Raw genomic sequence first — 17,029 nt, 5'->3', positions numbered from 1 at the left:
CATTAAACATACCATTTTCCGGAGCTAGGCTACCTCTCCGTTTACGACTTGTCATTGAATTTCTTCCATCTTCTCAACTTATTTCAATACATTTTTTAAATAATTATTGTGATGCCAAAACCATTTGATCGGTGGGCCTTGTTTTATCCAAACGCTATTCAACTATTGTGTGATTATGATTAAGCAATGAACAACAAACGAAAAATGCAATTTCCACAAATAAGGTAAACGTAGTAGTGTTCGACATGCTAATACCCAATAGATGACACCTTGCTGTCACCTCTATTAATAATGACTTAATTTTCAAGATGACATGTACCGGGACTGCGTCGAGCACCAGGCCGCGTAGCCAAGATGCCCATCGCTTACGCTCCGTAGCGATCGAAACGCAACTGTCACTGTCGCACTAATATGGAAGAGTGATAGAGAGACATAATGCTTTTCGTTGTCGAAGCGATAGCGATTGTAACCTTGGCTAGGTCGCCAGTACGTTTAGGTTTGCGTTATACGTTTCTCAAAGCATTTCAATACTATAAGCCACACACGCCAAATATGCACAGACAGCATTTTGCGAGCCAAGCATCTACATCGCAACATCGATAAGCAACCTAAGAGGAATTTCTATTGAATCTCACCATGCATGCCATTCCCTAGCCATACCTACTATACTCGACCAACCTCCGCCAATATCACAAACGTCTTTGGGGTACAATGAATTCTGAATATTTCTGGGCTGCATGTGAAAAATAAGAAATAGGAAAATTTTCCGCTGTAGGTATATATTTATATAGATAAAAAACCTGCTAAGTGCGACCGAGACTTACGCATGGATGATTCTGTACCGCTAGACAATTTTTATAGGTAACGTTTTGATTTTTAATCCGAAGGTCGACTCGCGATTTTCTTATATTTTTTGGTCATGCATCATATTAGACCAATATCGAAAACCTATTAAGTATTTTTTTGTTTGAAAGGATAAGCTTTCTAGTTGGCTACATTGTAGCCAATTCAAGAACTGATGACAAACTCCAGGAAGATTGAGGAAAATACTCATATTTTATAAGCATAGATGTGCCATTATACAAAGATTTTAGTACTTATTGGAATGGCATTTCAAATTGTGTAATAGATGAAGTCTGTTCTATTTTTGTTCAAGGTTAAGTATTAGTCTAAATTAAATACCCCTATAATGAAACGTAAACCACATTCCTCAAATCCGGTAAAAGAAGTATTTAACATTATAAAATAAAATAATAATTTCAACACTGACCACATTTAATCATAGGTAAATAAGAGTCATAGAGCTTTTTAAGTTTGATTTCTTAAAATTGAAGAAAAAAAACGGTTTTATTTTGGTAATTATGTTGAAATGTAGTATCTTGATTAAATTAAACACGTCAAAAACGTAAAAGACGAATAGTAGGTACCTATTATATATGTACATTAAACTTGTAACGTGCAAAGCGGTAGAAATTTTGCAGGTATCAGTGAAATATAAAATATACTCCACATTTTCTCTTGAATGTTTCATGATTGGTATTAGGTACCGTTTTAACAAGGGTCCCGTTTGTCCTTGGGAACCCTAGAAAAGACAAAGAGAATAAAAACTTTCAATATATCGTCAAGACATCGCTTGGCACTTATAAGTTTCAGAGAAGTATTTAAGTACCTATATTTTGTTTACATTATTTATACTGCCTTATTCGAACTTCAAGATATTCACAAGAGACGATACGTACTAGATCCATTCTAGATACGTTATAGCTTAGATATAAACTAGTTCTTTTTTGCAGCGCAATTCGGGCAACCAATGTCACTTTTACGTTAGATAGAGTAAGATATCTATTAGATGTGAATTGGATCTCTAAGTCATAGGTATCCTCTGGAAATCGTTCAAGAGTAGGAATCGTATCTCCAGAATCGCGCAAATGTCAAATTTGACAGGTTAGATCTTAAACATATCGTTATCGTATTTTGGTGATGTCTAAAAGATATCTAATAGATGTCTATTTCAAAATCCGAATCGGGCCAACACTACCTACCTACTTTTATCTCTTTTCTAGTGTTTCTGCTTGAGAATTCTCGAGATATTCTATATTTCGGATATGATTACGTCTCCATACAGTGTTTTCATCCTCAAGCCTGATAGGAATTTGCTACACCGCAGGGTTGATGCAAAGTTTATGTTACTTTGTAGTTACCTACCTAATACTCGTATAATTATTGTACCTACATGAATGCAATGATTAAAAATGATTATGAATGATTGGCCTAAAAAAAGCATGTGAAACTTTTAAATTTTTTCATACCAAATAAGAATGTAGGCATATGAAGAATTTTTTTATTCATTTCTGGTTTTTCTAGCGCCCTAATCTATGTTGGTTTCTAAGTATTTGATCCTGGATCGATAGGCATAAAAAAATTACGATTTAGTTTTTACGTGGGTAGATCCGATTCCCGAGCGAGATCAGGCGAATTTAAAAATCTTTGAATGCAGTTGTTTCTTTTTAAGTAAAAATAAAAGAATGTTTCCTGTAAGTACAGTGGACTAACTTAAGGTTTTAAGGCACTTTCCCTCCAGGGCCCACTCATTTTTTCCAACCTGCCGGCCTAGCCAAGGTTACAATCGCTATCGCTTCGACAACGAAACGCTTTGAGTCTCTCTGTCACTAATATGGAAATATTAGTGCGACAGCGACAGTTGCATTTCGATCGCTACGTAGCGTAACCGATTGGCATGTTGGCTATGGGGCCTGGCGTCTGTATATAAATCTCAATATTCTCAATTCTTTTGTATTGCTGGCGAAGTCAACAACGACGCATGTTCTTAATGTTGAACTTTGCTCTTATTTCACTCTTTTTTTAGGTAAATAAATCATTTTATTGCAATGTTAAAAATACTCGCATTTACGTTTTTGATAAGATATACGTAACGTACCTAGCTGATTCGTAACGAAAATTCATTTCTACTACAAATTCGATAGGCGCTTAGAGTTTATATAAGAATTCTGTGTTTTTTTTTTCAAATGTTAAATAAAATCACTGTGTCTTTATCTTAGGTTCATGACCACGCAGTAACCCAGCTGGATGGCAAATTTCAACTTGCTAATAAATAACACTTAGGTACACTGCGTAGGTATGCTATCAAAATCGTTGCAGACTTTTCTTGGCCTAACTCTAGGTCATCTGGAAGTGGGTTAGGTTTTTTATGTTAGCCTAGGTGAGTAGGTCAGTCAGTTTCTGACAAACCGGTTGAGCTTACATTCATAAAATTTCGGGTTCTAGTTAGCCTTAAGGGTTCATAATAAAAATTAAAATGAACCAAATTTCATTCGTTTATGTTAAATACGTGTACATACGTACGTACCCAGTGTAGTAGGTTAATGAGTTACGTAGGAGTCAACGGCTCAATGGCTCTAAATGGTTCGTGTAATACAGATGTAACAAAAATAGTGGGGATCCATAAGCGATATCCAGACGGGACTGATCAAATCGGTCGATTTGATCAGAAATGATATTGGCGTCAATCTCCAATTTTATATTTATGGTGATATTAGGGCCCTCTAAAATGAAAAAATGCCCCAGGACGAAAATACTGGCCTCAAAAATTGGTATTCTGTCATCCGCACCTCATTTTATCGGTAATATCAGTCATTATCGGAGGTTGAATTCGGCGAGCCTAATTGGCGTTTGCGTCCGTGCGGATGGAAAGTCCTGATTCGATCGGACAATTTAATCAGATTGGCGAAAAATTGACTGGATACGCCTATTCGGTGTCATGTTCTGATTTGGTTCTGATTAGGAATAAAGAAACTCACATACAAACATGAACCCTGAAAACAATACACTTTTTTTGTATGGGCAGTCGTGTAAAAAGTAAATGAAAACATATTAGTAGAAGAAAATTATATGAAAAGAAATGTCATCAAAACTTGTGATTTCTAAACGAAACTGATGACTACGTGTTAAAACGTCAACTTGACATTTAATTTGACGTATTGAGATTTCGTGTGTATAGACCGTGTAGTCGAATACTAACACAATCTTTTTCTTGAATATTAGAGTTATTTTGATATTAGAGGTGTTTTGTATTTTCCCAATGTGAGAAATCTTCTACACTTTATCTTCAATTGATGGAAACATATTTAATTCAGGACAATGACAACCTTAAGAGAACGCCAACTCAGTAAGTCCTAATTGACTATTTAACTTCATGTTAACATGGAATGAGTTGGGAATTACTCACGTATATTTTTCCAGATGCCTTAAAGCAGATGTTGAATCTGAACCAGCCGCTAACAAAGGGCGTGGCGACTGAACCGACATGGAAAGTGCTAGTGTACGACAGAATTGGACAAGACATTATTTCTCCACTTGTATCTATCAAAGAGTTAAGGGAATTAGGTGTCACTCTACACGTGTAAGTACTTATGATGCATTCGATTTTTACCGCCTATTATATTACTGATGTTATCCGCCATAATTTACTGATAAATAAGAATCTCAAATATGTATCTAAGTAAATAAAGTAAAAGTAAATTCGGGGATTTTCCATTCCAGCTTAACTCATAATTGATATAAATAATGTCCACCTTATCAATAACAAATCTTTCAACATTTTTGTAAAAAAATAATTTGTAGAACAGTGCTGGCTTTGCCAGCTACATGCTGAGTTGTGACCCTTTTATGGCATTTTGTACTAAATGTTATACATTGTATACATGTCAACATGTTTTTGTCATCTGTGTTTGTTTGTCATAAATAAATGTATTTCTATTCTATTCTATTCTATAAATTCCAGTCAGCTGCATTCCGACAGAGACAACATTCCAGAAGTGCCTGCCGTCTACTTCTGTGCTCCTTCAGAAGAGAACCTCGGCCGCATCTGCCAGGACCTGGACAATGGGATCTACGACCAGTACCACTTGAACTTCATATCACCCATAACAAGGCAGAAGCTAGAGGACCTTGCAGCATCGGCCATCCAGTCTAATTCTGTCATGCATATACACAAAGTTTTTGATCAGTATTTGAATTTCATTTGCTTAGAGGAAGATTTGTTTATTATGAAGCACCAGCAGTCAGATTCATTATCTTACTATGGTAAATATTTATTATATTATTAAATTACAATGTAATATTACAATATTACCAGTATTGTGGTGTAAGTACAGAAAAATACAGTAATTTAAAATTAGTTTTTAGACAATTATAATATTTTGTGTAAAAAAAAACTGACAATAAGTATAATAAATATATTTAGATATAAACATAAATAATAATTTATTTGTTACAGCAATTAACAAGGGCGACACTAAAGATACTGAAATGGAGGCTATCATGGATAACATTGTAGAAAGTTTATTCTCGGTCTTTGTTACTTTAGGTATGTATGAACGATTTTGGATATTTCTTTGTGTTATATTATATACCTAATATAAAAATGTCAGGAGTTAATAAAAGAAAATATACCTACCTATATTTTTATCTTTAGTTGCACCAAGAAAAGTCTGTACCGGATTTGATAGCCCACGCAGTGTAAGTGTTATTTATATGTAATAACTTCATGACGTTTAAAATGACACTTGCACTGTGTGGGCTATCAAAATCGCTGCAGACTCTATAACGTTTATATTTTTCTAATATTTATATTTTAGGTAATGTGCCTATAATAAGAAGCAGCAAAGGCAATGCAGCTGAAATGGTAGCAACAAAACTAGACAAAAAGTTGAGAGAGAATCTATGGGATGCCAGAAACAATTTGTTCCATGGCAACACAGGTCAATTCAGTTTCACTAGGCCTATGCTTATTTTGTTGGATAGAAATATTGATATGGCTACACCCTTGCATCACACATGGACCTACCAGGCTTTGGCACATGATGTGTTGGACTTATCACTGAACAGGTAGATGTTCTTCATAATATAAAATATGTTGTTTCAATAACAAGTTTTAATAAATGATTATCAGCCTTATGATCAAGGCAAGAAGATTCAATTTGTGTTGTACCTATTTAAGTTATTATCTCATAGTAGTAGTTTATTAATTTTTATTCATTCATACTACTTGATGAAGAAAGTATTTTGGTAGTATAAACATTTATGGAATCTAGTATCTCTTATTTTAATAATAGGGTTCAAAATGTAGAATATTCATACCACCATTATGAAAGGTACACACGACGTCAAAAATATGTTTACACTTTTGCACCTCACTCCTTTGTAAATAGGCGAAAAAATTAAACATATCTTTGACGTCGACTGTACATTCTTCAATTCTGCCATCAAATTTTAAATATCCTCCTTCTTTCTTCAATATCTCTACTTGTGTATTTCCTTAGAGCTGCAGTACCAGAATCTTCAGCAGTGCCAGGCCAAAAGACCAAGATTCGCGTTTGTGATTTGGACTCGAGGGACCCTCTTTGGACGGAGCATAAAGGCAGTCCTTTCCCAACAGTAGCAGAGGCTATACAGGAGGATTTAGACAAATATAGGTTAGTAACTTTAAAACCTAAGTTATATTGCAGATTTACCCTCTTAATCATAAAACTTTTTGAGCCTGAATTGGTTAAATTATGTTTTATCCCTTTCTTACAAATACGTAAGTCAAAATGACAGATAAAGACAAACGATTATTAGCTAGTCGAGGCTTGTAGCGCATTTTTGATTAAGGGGATTCGATGTTAAGTTGTGCAGTTAAATACTACTATGTAGATAAAGTCGTGCAGACATTATATGTATAGTATAAACTAAATATTTATTGTTGTGTTTGTTTAATTAAGATGAGACTAAAGTAGACAAATTCGTATTTAGAATTTGACAGCTAATGTAGGTTTGCCATACGTCCCCGTACGCCAAGACATTTCCCCATTGGAAGCGTGGTGCCCAGGGTAGCGTGTCCAATGCGAAAATTGTCCCCATGGGAGTAGAAAAACGAATGAGTTACCTATGTAATTGTCCCGGTCGACATCCCTATACTTATGGCAGCTGTGGCAACCCTAAGCTAATGTAAAATAGCGCTGCACGGCTCCATACATCCAGAAATCTTTGTGGTTAAAAGATGATGCATGTAGTTTCAGTTACCACAGATCCGCCATCTATTTCGGGTGTGGGAGATTTTATTATCCAAATAATATTTAAACTAAAATACGTAAAATGATTTTACAGGAATTCGGAAGCGGAAGTAAAGAAGCTGAAAAGTTCAATGGGCCTGGACGCGGACAGCGACCTGGCCCTGAGCATGGTGAGTGACAACACCCAGCGGCTCACCAGCGCCGTCAACTCCCTGCCGCAGCTCATGGAGAAGAAGAGGCTGATCGACATGCACACCACCATTGCCACAGGTATTAAATGCTTGAACTCATGCATCTCTAAACTTGCAGTAAATGGGTGTATCAACTTTTTTTTCACTCGTCACGGCTTAGCCACGACATCGAGCGACTTGCGACGGCGGGAGCGATAATCATAGGTTGGAGCGTGACACAGCAATCGGACCTTTCACTCGCTGTGTCACGCTCCAACCTATGGTTACGTTTTCCTGGGTCACCGTTAAAACCCCGATTTTATGGCAATTACTTTTAACAAAAATGCTTTCTTGTGTCAGTTATAAGCCATTTTTATAACGTCATCTTCCAATCATATTAGTAGTACAACAGGTCTAACAAACTGTACTAGTGTTGTCCCCTGACTGACAGGAACAGGACAGAATAACGATAAGAAATAGTTCTCCACCTCTCATTTATCTAACATAAACATATCAAACCCATTCAATATTGTGCTATAGACGCTATAGTAAATGTAGAGATCGTGTTATTGGCGGCATTACTCGAATTAATATGGGCCTGACGCATGAACATAAAAAAATTATCTGCATTTTGAGCGGAGTTTTTTCAGCGCTTAAGTTTTCTAAATATGTAAATATTTTCTTACATGTCTCCTTCCACCATTTTTACGTCTCTGTTTATAGCCCTATAGTAGACTGATAGGTAGAGAGTGCCATTAGGCATTAAGTCCGCCATTTTTTAATTTTTTGTGTACATTTTGTGCAATATACTAAATATAAATTATTGATTGATTGATTGATTGAATATAGTTTAAAATAAATTAGTACGTAGAGAGAATACTGACCACAGGAAATAAGCTTCAGTTTCCTTTTTAACATTGTATTTTTAAATGAAACATGTTTTTACAGCTATTCTAAACGCTATAAAGTCAAGACGATTGGACTCGTTCTTCGAACTGGAGGAGAAGATAATGAGCAAAAGCAGCGGCGTAGAAAGCAAGGCAGTCATCGACCTGATCGCAGACCCCAGCGCCGGCACGCCGGAGGACAAGATGCGGCTCTTCATTATTTATTATCTGTGCACTTCGCAAATACCCGACGACGATTATAAGAAGCTGGAATCCGCGTTAGTGGCTGCCAATTGTGATGTCAACCCTATCTCGTACATGCGGCGATGGAAGTAAGTACATATATCCTTGTGGCTTTTTATATCAAATAGAAGTCTTTACAGCAAGATCATAAAACAACCCATTTAATCCGAAGCAAATTGACCGACAGATAAATTCGTTCTGCCGATGTGCTAGTCAGTAGAAGATAAAATGGGTATTTATGCTATAACTTGCAAATTAAAAACACGCACACATATGATTAATCGTATAATATGCTATTTCAATCTGGGTCTAAATAAATTAGTAAGTATGTGAGCCTTGCTGATGGCACCCTCTGATTATAGGAAGGTTTTTTGAACTCTATTATAACTATAAGTAAGGGTCCAAGTTCTAATAGAATGAATTTACTTTATGCATTAGACTTAAAGCATGGAAACCCATTATATGCAGCCTACAAATAACATAAAGATAAACTTACTGAAAATACCAGAAAATACTAATACCAATATCGACTTTCAGAGGCTTCACAAAAATGTCTGGCCAGTACGAGGGTGGAGGTACAAAAACAGTATCTATGTTTTCAAAATTGGTTTCCCAAGGGTCATCCTTTGTAATGGAAGGTGTCAAGAATTTGGTTGTTAAAAAACACGTAAGTAATTTTATGCCTATTTTTTATTTGAATGTTATACAATACAGACTGTAAATTTAGTCACCTACAATAATTTACTGGGTGAATATACCTGTAGGTAGGCAACGTTTACTATGGGACCACCCCCAAATCGTGAAAAATACATACTGGCTGGCAGATGTTAATATTTTGTATGGGAGTAAAAATTTTTTCGCGATTTCGGGGTAGACCCATAATAAAAATTTCTCAGTATGACACTATACAGGGTGAAATTTAATTCACTGGCCAAATTGAAACAACCGAAAGAACTCGAAAAAATATTAAACACGTGTTTTTTTCTTTTAATACCGCTCAGTACATTTTTTTCGAAATAACTCATCATCAAGTTGTCCTAAAAACCTCGTTCGTTATGGTGAACCGACAACTACCCACTACACCCGCTTCTCTCTTATCAGTTAAGGTCATTGACACCCCGCCCCTCCCGCTGTTTGCAATCGCGTCACCAATTATGAACCCTATTGCAGCGAGATTACCTACATAAGTTGCTAATTTTTCCTTTCATATTAACGGGCTTAGAACCGTCAAAATGCAAAGGCAACCCATTTTTAATCTAAAATGTTATTTCTGACTAATGATTATTAACAAAACGTGTGTGGCTTAAAAACAATGAGTAAAAACTAGGTCAGGAATCTTTGCATTCAGGCGTATTTAAAAAATTGAATCAACTTACGTACATTTGATTAAAAATCGACGCAATTAACTAAAGTCCCAAGAGATGGTACTCTTGGATTCAATCCTTGTCTGCGAAGGCGTGGAACGGATTCCATTTCGTATAATCTTTGTGCACCACGTAAACACTCACCACTTAATAAATAACACCGTACCACTTCGTAATATTCCCGGTTCGAAAACATTTTTTTTAACCTTAGTACGCGCGCGATTATTATTTTAAGGTTGGCGAGTGACGAGTGACTAATCATTTATGCTTACCGTTATGTTTACCGCTAGCGCGGAATGGTTTAGTTTAGACTACCCTCGAAATTGATAAACCTGCCTACCATCGCCAACACTAACTGGGTGGACCCTATTGCAACGATTATAAGGTTTAGTGAAGGTCAGATAAGGGTTTTGCTGATGTTGTTGTTAAAACCTACTATTAGGTTTGTTTACATTTGTGGTAATAGGGTGACCACGACTCGTGGAAAATATTTAAAAATTGAAAAATGAAAAATGAAAATTAAAAAAAAGTGTACTCTTTTTTTTCGCTAAATAGATTCCTTAAGTGTAACCTAGTGCCGGGAATGAATATGGCCAGTGATTTAAATTTCACCCTGTATATTGACCCCGTACATTATTGCAGGTGACTAAATATGAATTTTAATAAAAAAAGGAAAAAAAATACACCCTGTATAGTCGTACCTATAGTACGTATGACATGTATCCAACTATTATACTCGTAGTCTGTGCGTGATCATTTGGGTTTGTCCGGGTCAACAGAAGCTGCCGGTGAGCCGGTGCGTGGAGAGCGCGCTGAGCGGCGCGGACAGCGCGGAGCTGACGTGGCTGGACCCGCGCGCCGCGCGCACCGACGCGGCCGCGCGCGCCCGCAGCGCGCGCTGCCCGCCGCCCACCGACGCCGTCGTCTTCCTCGTCGGCGGCGGCAACTACATCGAGTACCATAACCTCCTCGACTTCGCTAAGGTACGCTCGGTTGCGCGCTAAACTTGCCTAATAGGGTATTATACTGTATTAATAATAAATTATTTACACTATGCATGAAATAAAGCACCAGATAATTATGAGAAAAACACAGATAGGAGTTATTTTTAAACACAAGTTCTATTTAATAAATCGGATAGAAGTATAAATAGTAGGCGAGTTGACCGTGACGTCACGATGTAATGATTCATATAAATTCCATATTAACAAATCGTTTTGACAGTTCTAAAAAAGTAACTGATTTGACTAGTAGAAAAATACCCTATTGAAGACGCTGCGTATTTGAGAACGAAATAGAGTCCAACATTTCGTTGAATTTAATAAGTCTAGTATAAAATTACCTACCGACTGTTTCGCTGCTTCCCTCATTTCCTAGAGTACATAAGATGATATATTCTCTTATGTCCCCGCCCCACGTGACCGCCGCCATACATAAGTCACAGAAGACAGGAATGATTCATATGAATGCACCTATTTCCATCTACCCGGGGGCACAGAATAAAAATACTACTACTACCGTACAGGACACTTCCTACAAATCCGAAGTTTGACAGCGATTCAGGAACGAATCATGCTATCCCTTTCTAATGTATGGCAATATTCCTTTCGATTATTTAGTGTTGTCAAAATTTTAGTCTATCTAATCTAGGCACCACAGATTAATCCCATCTCGTCCCGTGGCTGTCGTATAAGGCGACTAAGGGAAAACTGGCGACAAATATGCATATATGAGCAAGGCTCGCCCGTATCCTTAGCGGGGTCCTTGCTCAAAAGAGCTGTGCGCGCGCCACATCGAAAAAAAAAATGTGGTGCCTAATAATTGCTCGAAGCAATGCTGAGCCGAATGGAGCCAAGTCTGCTCGAAAGGAGTGTCTCCCCACTGCCGGCGGGGACAAATTGGAATACACCCATAGGTGTCCGTCTGTCACTCAATAGGTTATGGACCTTTAATACAAGTCAATTTATTTATACTTGCTGTGGGCATTGATTATGATCTCAATGTACAGTCACAAATAAAAATAGCATAGTACTCAGGAGAGTGTAAAGCAAAAATCTTATTCATATGAAAGTTGCCCAGCTGGCTTTGAACCATATTCTGGCAGATTTATTCTTTCATACCCCCAGCGTAGCGTACGCACTATATCTTTCAATTTGACATTTGCCGCCTAATGGATAAGAACACAGAAACATCTTTATATCATCACGAAATCTTGATGATAACCCTTTGAAAACCCTGACTAGTGTAATGATATTTGCAGCAACAAGCTACGAGTGGAACTGCCCGGAAGATCATTTACGGCGCAACCACACTCCCCAACGCCTCGCAGTTCCTCAAGCAACTGTCACTTCTGGGCGAAGAGATCCACTGAGCAGTACCAACACTGCCTATTCTATTGTATAAATAATAAATATTAATCAATGACTATATTTATAATCGTTCATTCTTGTTGTTCTTTCTTATCTGTGATGGAATCTTGGTGATGCATTCAATGAAACAATACTTCAACAAGTTGGCATTTTATTTACAATGACACAGAAAATATACCTAACATCTAATATCTACCAATAAATTTTTGATTGTTTTGAACAAGAAGTATAAAATCTAAATCACAAGATAGTAGTAATTTAATAGTTATCAGATCTTGACCCACAAAATATTAATCTTTCGCTATTTCCGTTTAAGAATGTTGAAATGAAATTATAATAGTTATTAATGCAGAACTTTCACAACCAATCGCCCTCCGTGGTCCGAGGGACAGTTCTGTAAACGGTGATGTTATCTTCCTGGTACTTACGCTATTGTGCTTCATTACAAACTAAAATGTGTCAACTAAGAACGTAATAATTGTAATAACTCTCGAAAAAAGGCAAATATGATTACGATTACACTAAGCACTATCTTTAACGAACAAATGATTAACTTTAAGTGACGAGGAACTTGAACATCCACAATATTAACTGTTGCGGCAAGATAATGTAAGTGTAACAAGTACAAACATTAAGAATACAAGTTCTATCACCGATCATGATATGGATTTGGCACAATTAAACAGAACAAACAGTTAAGTAGATAAATATCAATTTTTAAAATAAGAATGTAATGTTTTAGTTCGCCATTACAAAATAATAATTCGAAAAACTAAACTAAAACGAAGATCATTATTAAATCGTGTTTCCAAGGGTGACTACTCTCGGCACCTCTACTGTAGATAATAATAGCGAACGAGTAAACTGCGTATCGCAGTGGATGTCGGGTCGGGGCCGTCTAGTGCACGTGTAATTATGCTAAAATACGTGATAACACTGATAGTAATATAGACAACTCATAATATACATACAGTTAGGAGCAAAACAGGGCCAAGACAGTAACTACTTAAGTAGAAATATAATAATAAACAGTGAAAGATTTTAGAACCTAAACGTACTTTAAGAATAAGCTTTCATATTAAAGAGAACTGAACATACAGGTCAATTTACAAGAGCTGGTACGAATGGAATGAATGAGTTGAAAATATCTACGTGTGTATCACATTAAATTTAACCAATAAAATGGTGGCTCTGACAGTAAATACCGATACAGGTGTCACTCATACAATGAAAGTTTCGTTCATTTGTTCATTTTATTCGTGCCAGCTTTCGTGAAACAACCTGTACATTTATCCAATTTCAGTAAGTCATTGGTTTACTTTTACACCCAAAAGTATTCGAAAAATATCACGTACACAATTAGTATCAATACAGTAAAGAGAAATTATCTGTTTGTGCATGGGATGAGAGATGATAACATTGATAACTACGTTTTAAATATGTTTTCTTACATTAAATTAACATTAATTGTACATAAAAGAACATTTATAAAATTATATAGACAATATACTTATGTTTAAAGCATTGTGCGTATTAATATTATAAAAATAATTCGGATTTCTTATTAACAAAAATAAAACATTCTAGAATTACTTCAATTCGTATGGCACGGCCGGGATTTTCTGTTTTTAACATAGAGAGTGAATAACATATGTTCATTTATAAATCTCATCAGCTCATTCCACAGAAAAATAACGTGATTACGACATTTACGACTACTTAACTAAAACATTTTATAGAAAAAGTTCCCTGGGTTCATGAACATACCTACATCGTTTTCAAAAACTTATTATGGCCACAAATAATTTAAAAACATACAAAGGAGACTAACATGGCTTACCTACATGCATTATTGTGTTAACTAACGGTTTCTCGCGTCATCGTCTACAAATCCGCTAACTACATAGAATGCGCGTCAGTTTTTTGGGTAAAATTTAACATCAAAAAATTGTGATGGTCGCATTAATATATAATTCTCCTGGCAAATATCCGACTCATTGAATTCGTTTCTATGATTCAGCACGAAATAATTGCAATAAAAATAAGTAAAGAATGGCACGTAAACTAGTGAACGATTTTAAGGTAAATGCAATTCAATATGAGCCTCTTCATATTGAGACCTGAGTGACACCCCTGGTTACATAGTATTAACAATACCAAAGAGAGATAGAACTATTAATATTACACAGATTATTAAGGCGCATTTACAGATACATACGTTTAAGATTATTTATCAAACATCTCTACACTTATATACTAAGGACCTTTAAAGCAGTGCAATGCTTCACAATAATAAGCTGTAATTATGATAAATTCAGAAGCATTACTTATAAGTTATAAATGTCATAACAATAATAATTGAAATGCCCCATCAAATTTATAAAATAATGTCAGATCAAAATGATAATTCTAAGTTAATGTAATAATAGATTATTTAGTTAGCCAGGCAGATTCCGTGTTCCATGTGTAGATAGGTAAATAGGTGCAAGTACCTAGAGACCTGATCCCAGCGATCCCATTGTCGGAAACACAGATAATATACACTAACAATGACAGTCTTTACGAAATGTTATTTTTAAACATCTCCCGGAATGATGCCAGTCTCTCCACTTTTGCGGTCCAGACCGAGAAAAACGAGTCGTCAATGCCTATGCCGCTCCAGAGGGGCTACCGCGAAAACCGAAATTCGCGAATTGCGGGGATCTTTCTCTTTTACTCCAATGAAGGCGTAATAAGAGTGACAGAGAAAGCGGTTATAGCCCTTTTATTTCTCGTCAATAATGTCACCCGCAGCATTTACCTTCATCACAGCGATAGTATGCTATAAAATGTTGATCACTATACAGATAGATAGTAGATACGCCATAAATGTTGATCACTATACAGTTACTTATATGTATAGGTCACTCAACAAGAGAACCTACACATTAAGTCTCATTTTAGGGTTAGATAGATCTAGTAAGGCTAAGTTTCAACAGCGCAATAACAAGCATTACGATCAACCAATTGGAACCCTAGGCCAGCATAGAATCATATGAAACGAACGTAAAAAAACTTACAAGAAACCAGTTTCTATGTTGACTTTAAAACATATCTACGGTGGTCTGGGTTCATTTGGTAAGGTACTGATCCTACAGGTAACACTTTCGTTCAACATACTGTGTACACAGTTAATACAATTATGTCACGCCGTCGTTACTTTTCTTGCATCGTTGCCTACATTCCAAGCCTACAATCATTTGACGGGCTGCGTCGTAGAATAATCATGATTATGGCACTGGTCCCACCGCGAGCTAGTAAGCTTATGAGCTATCGGCTATAAACACGAACAAAAGATAAGCACTCCCGTGTAAATAAAAATGACACGGCGATATTTATAGCTCACTGCTGGGCGAGTAACTATAAATATCGCCGTGTCTTTTTTATTTACACGGGAGTGCTTATCTTTTGTTCGTGTTTATAGCCGATAGCTCATAGCTTACTAGCTCGCGGTGGGACCAGGGCCTATAGTGGAAACATACATGTTGCATTGTAAATCTTCCGGTGGCACAAATCGACGAAATCGCATGACACACTTTTGTTATATAATAAGATATTTTAAGTAAATATCGACACTGACACATTGACAGGTTTTTAAGTGTGTTGCTGTCGATATCCTCGTCAAAACTCGTTTGGTTTACCTACTCATAAGAGAACCGAAACGAATTATGTTTTTTACTGTTAAATCTTTTTCCGTGTGAGCCATTAATTTCAATTTGAATTTACGATCCTGTCTTTTTAAATTTATGTAAGGTGCAATAGATATTACATATGTTGCTGACACTGTCACTTTCATTTCTATAAATATGCAAATATTATAATATCATGTTACTTATAATACATATGAGTGAATCAAATATTTCTTGTTATTCTGTCACGTCAGCCAGGCGACTATAGTAGCATTAGTTTGTTAAAAGAACTATTGTACCATGTTCTATTGTAGTGCTTGGTCGATTTCGAATTGTGGAAAGGGATTATATATAACTACCACAAATATGCATGTTTGGTTAATTTAAATGCCATAAAACTTTAATTTAAAGAGTGACCCAGGTGACCGTAACTATGGCAACGAGTAACAAGAAAAAGTTGATTCACCTTACGCAATTTATGCAATATACATACCTTGATATAGATATAATAATAATTACTTGAAATTAAATTGCGCGGGAATTTAAAGCACGGACGGAAGATTTTATTTTGTGGACGCTACACGGAAACGAAATACATATAACGGTACCTAAGGTGCATTGGGGTTATTCGTGACTGGACTCGAACTATAGTTCGTTTTTTTTAGCATTAGAAATAAGGTAAACAATCTTGATGTGTCTTTTAATTGAAAAACATATTTTAAAAATAAGTTACGACAAATGTGTAACAATTATGAATCTAATACGATCATTTATATTCTTCTGCTTTCATAAGTAATCGTTTTTGATTTTTAAAAAGCGTTGTTCAATTAAAAGACATGTCAAGATCGCTTACCTTCTTGCAAGTTCTTTCTAATGCTAAAAAAAACGAACTATAGGTAAGTCACGACTTGTGTTTTTTTTTTCATGAAACTGATGCCATTATTATTGCTTTATTCAACAACGACAACGTCAACAGTCAACACGGACGGAAGACGGTCAGTCAACGTTTAGTTTAACAGTAGATATCAATGCATTGAGAAAACACTTGTGTTTACAAATACATCTAGGTATTTTCTGTTTTAATAAGAAAATTAAATATTTTAGAAAATTTCGGAGTTAACTGAATAACCTTTGCACTGAATACTTAACCCCAATGCATCTAAACTTACTAACAAAATTATATAATGTCGTTTTTATAATAAATCGAATTTGTAAACTGAATACATTATGTACATTATTTCATTTTAAAATGCAT

At 35.9% G+C, this 17,029-nt stretch overlaps 2 protein-coding genes and 1 long non-coding RNA gene across 4 annotated transcripts in view; 2 read left to right on the top strand and 1 right to left on the bottom strand.

Moving 5' to 3' along the window:
• Window positions 1–17,029, bottom strand: part of LOC134664336 (calcium/calmodulin-dependent protein kinase type 1-like) — an 87,528-nt gene that overhangs the window by 65,798 nt on the left and 4,701 nt on the right. The gene's annotated exons all lie outside the window — the stretch shown is intronic.
• On the top strand, window positions 3,994–12,248 carry LOC134664103 (protein sly1 homolog). Of its 2 annotated transcripts, XM_063520692.1 has the most exons (11): window positions 3,994–4,186; window positions 4,261–4,420; window positions 4,802–5,103; window positions 5,297–5,386; window positions 5,658–5,907; window positions 6,342–6,494; window positions 7,168–7,343; window positions 8,192–8,462; window positions 8,911–9,040; window positions 10,517–10,720; window positions 11,998–12,248. In XM_063520692.1, the coding sequence occupies exons 1-11, from the start codon at window positions 4,159–4,161 to the stop codon at window positions 12,106–12,108; spliced, it is 1,875 nt and encodes a 624-aa protein (XP_063376762.1). In that variant the 5' UTR covers window positions 3,994–4,158; the 3' UTR covers window positions 12,109–12,248. The 2 variants fall into 2 exon arrangements, with proteins under 2 accessions (XP_063376762.1, XP_063376770.1); XM_063520700.1 differs by lacking the exon at window positions 10,517–10,720.
• Window positions 12,899–16,997, top strand: LOC134664118 (uncharacterized). Its single transcript, XR_010098207.1, has 2 exons — window positions 12,899–16,428; window positions 16,676–16,997. It is a non-coding gene; the product is annotated as an uncharacterized LOC134664118 (long non-coding RNA).

The sequence above is a fragment of the Cydia fagiglandana genome, chromosome 1 (assembly GCF_963556715.1).
Source record: "Cydia fagiglandana chromosome 1, ilCydFagi1.1, whole genome shotgun sequence".
Classification (NCBI taxonomy): domain Eukaryota; kingdom Metazoa; phylum Arthropoda; class Insecta; order Lepidoptera; family Tortricidae; genus Cydia; species Cydia fagiglandana.
This window is presented reverse-complemented; position numbering and strand designations above follow the sequence as displayed.

Coding starts and splice junctions, on each gene's coding strand:
- LOC134664103 (XM_063520692.1), top strand. CDS start 4,159: ATGACAACCTTAAGAGAACGCCAACTCA. Junction 5,387..5,657: donor CTCGGTCTTTGTTACTTTAG/GTATGTATGAAC, acceptor TTTATATTTTAG/GTAATGTGCCTATAATAAGA. Junction 7,344..8,191: donor GCACACCACCATTGCCACAG/GTATTAAATGCT, acceptor ATGTTTTTACAG/CTATTCTAAACGCTATAAAG.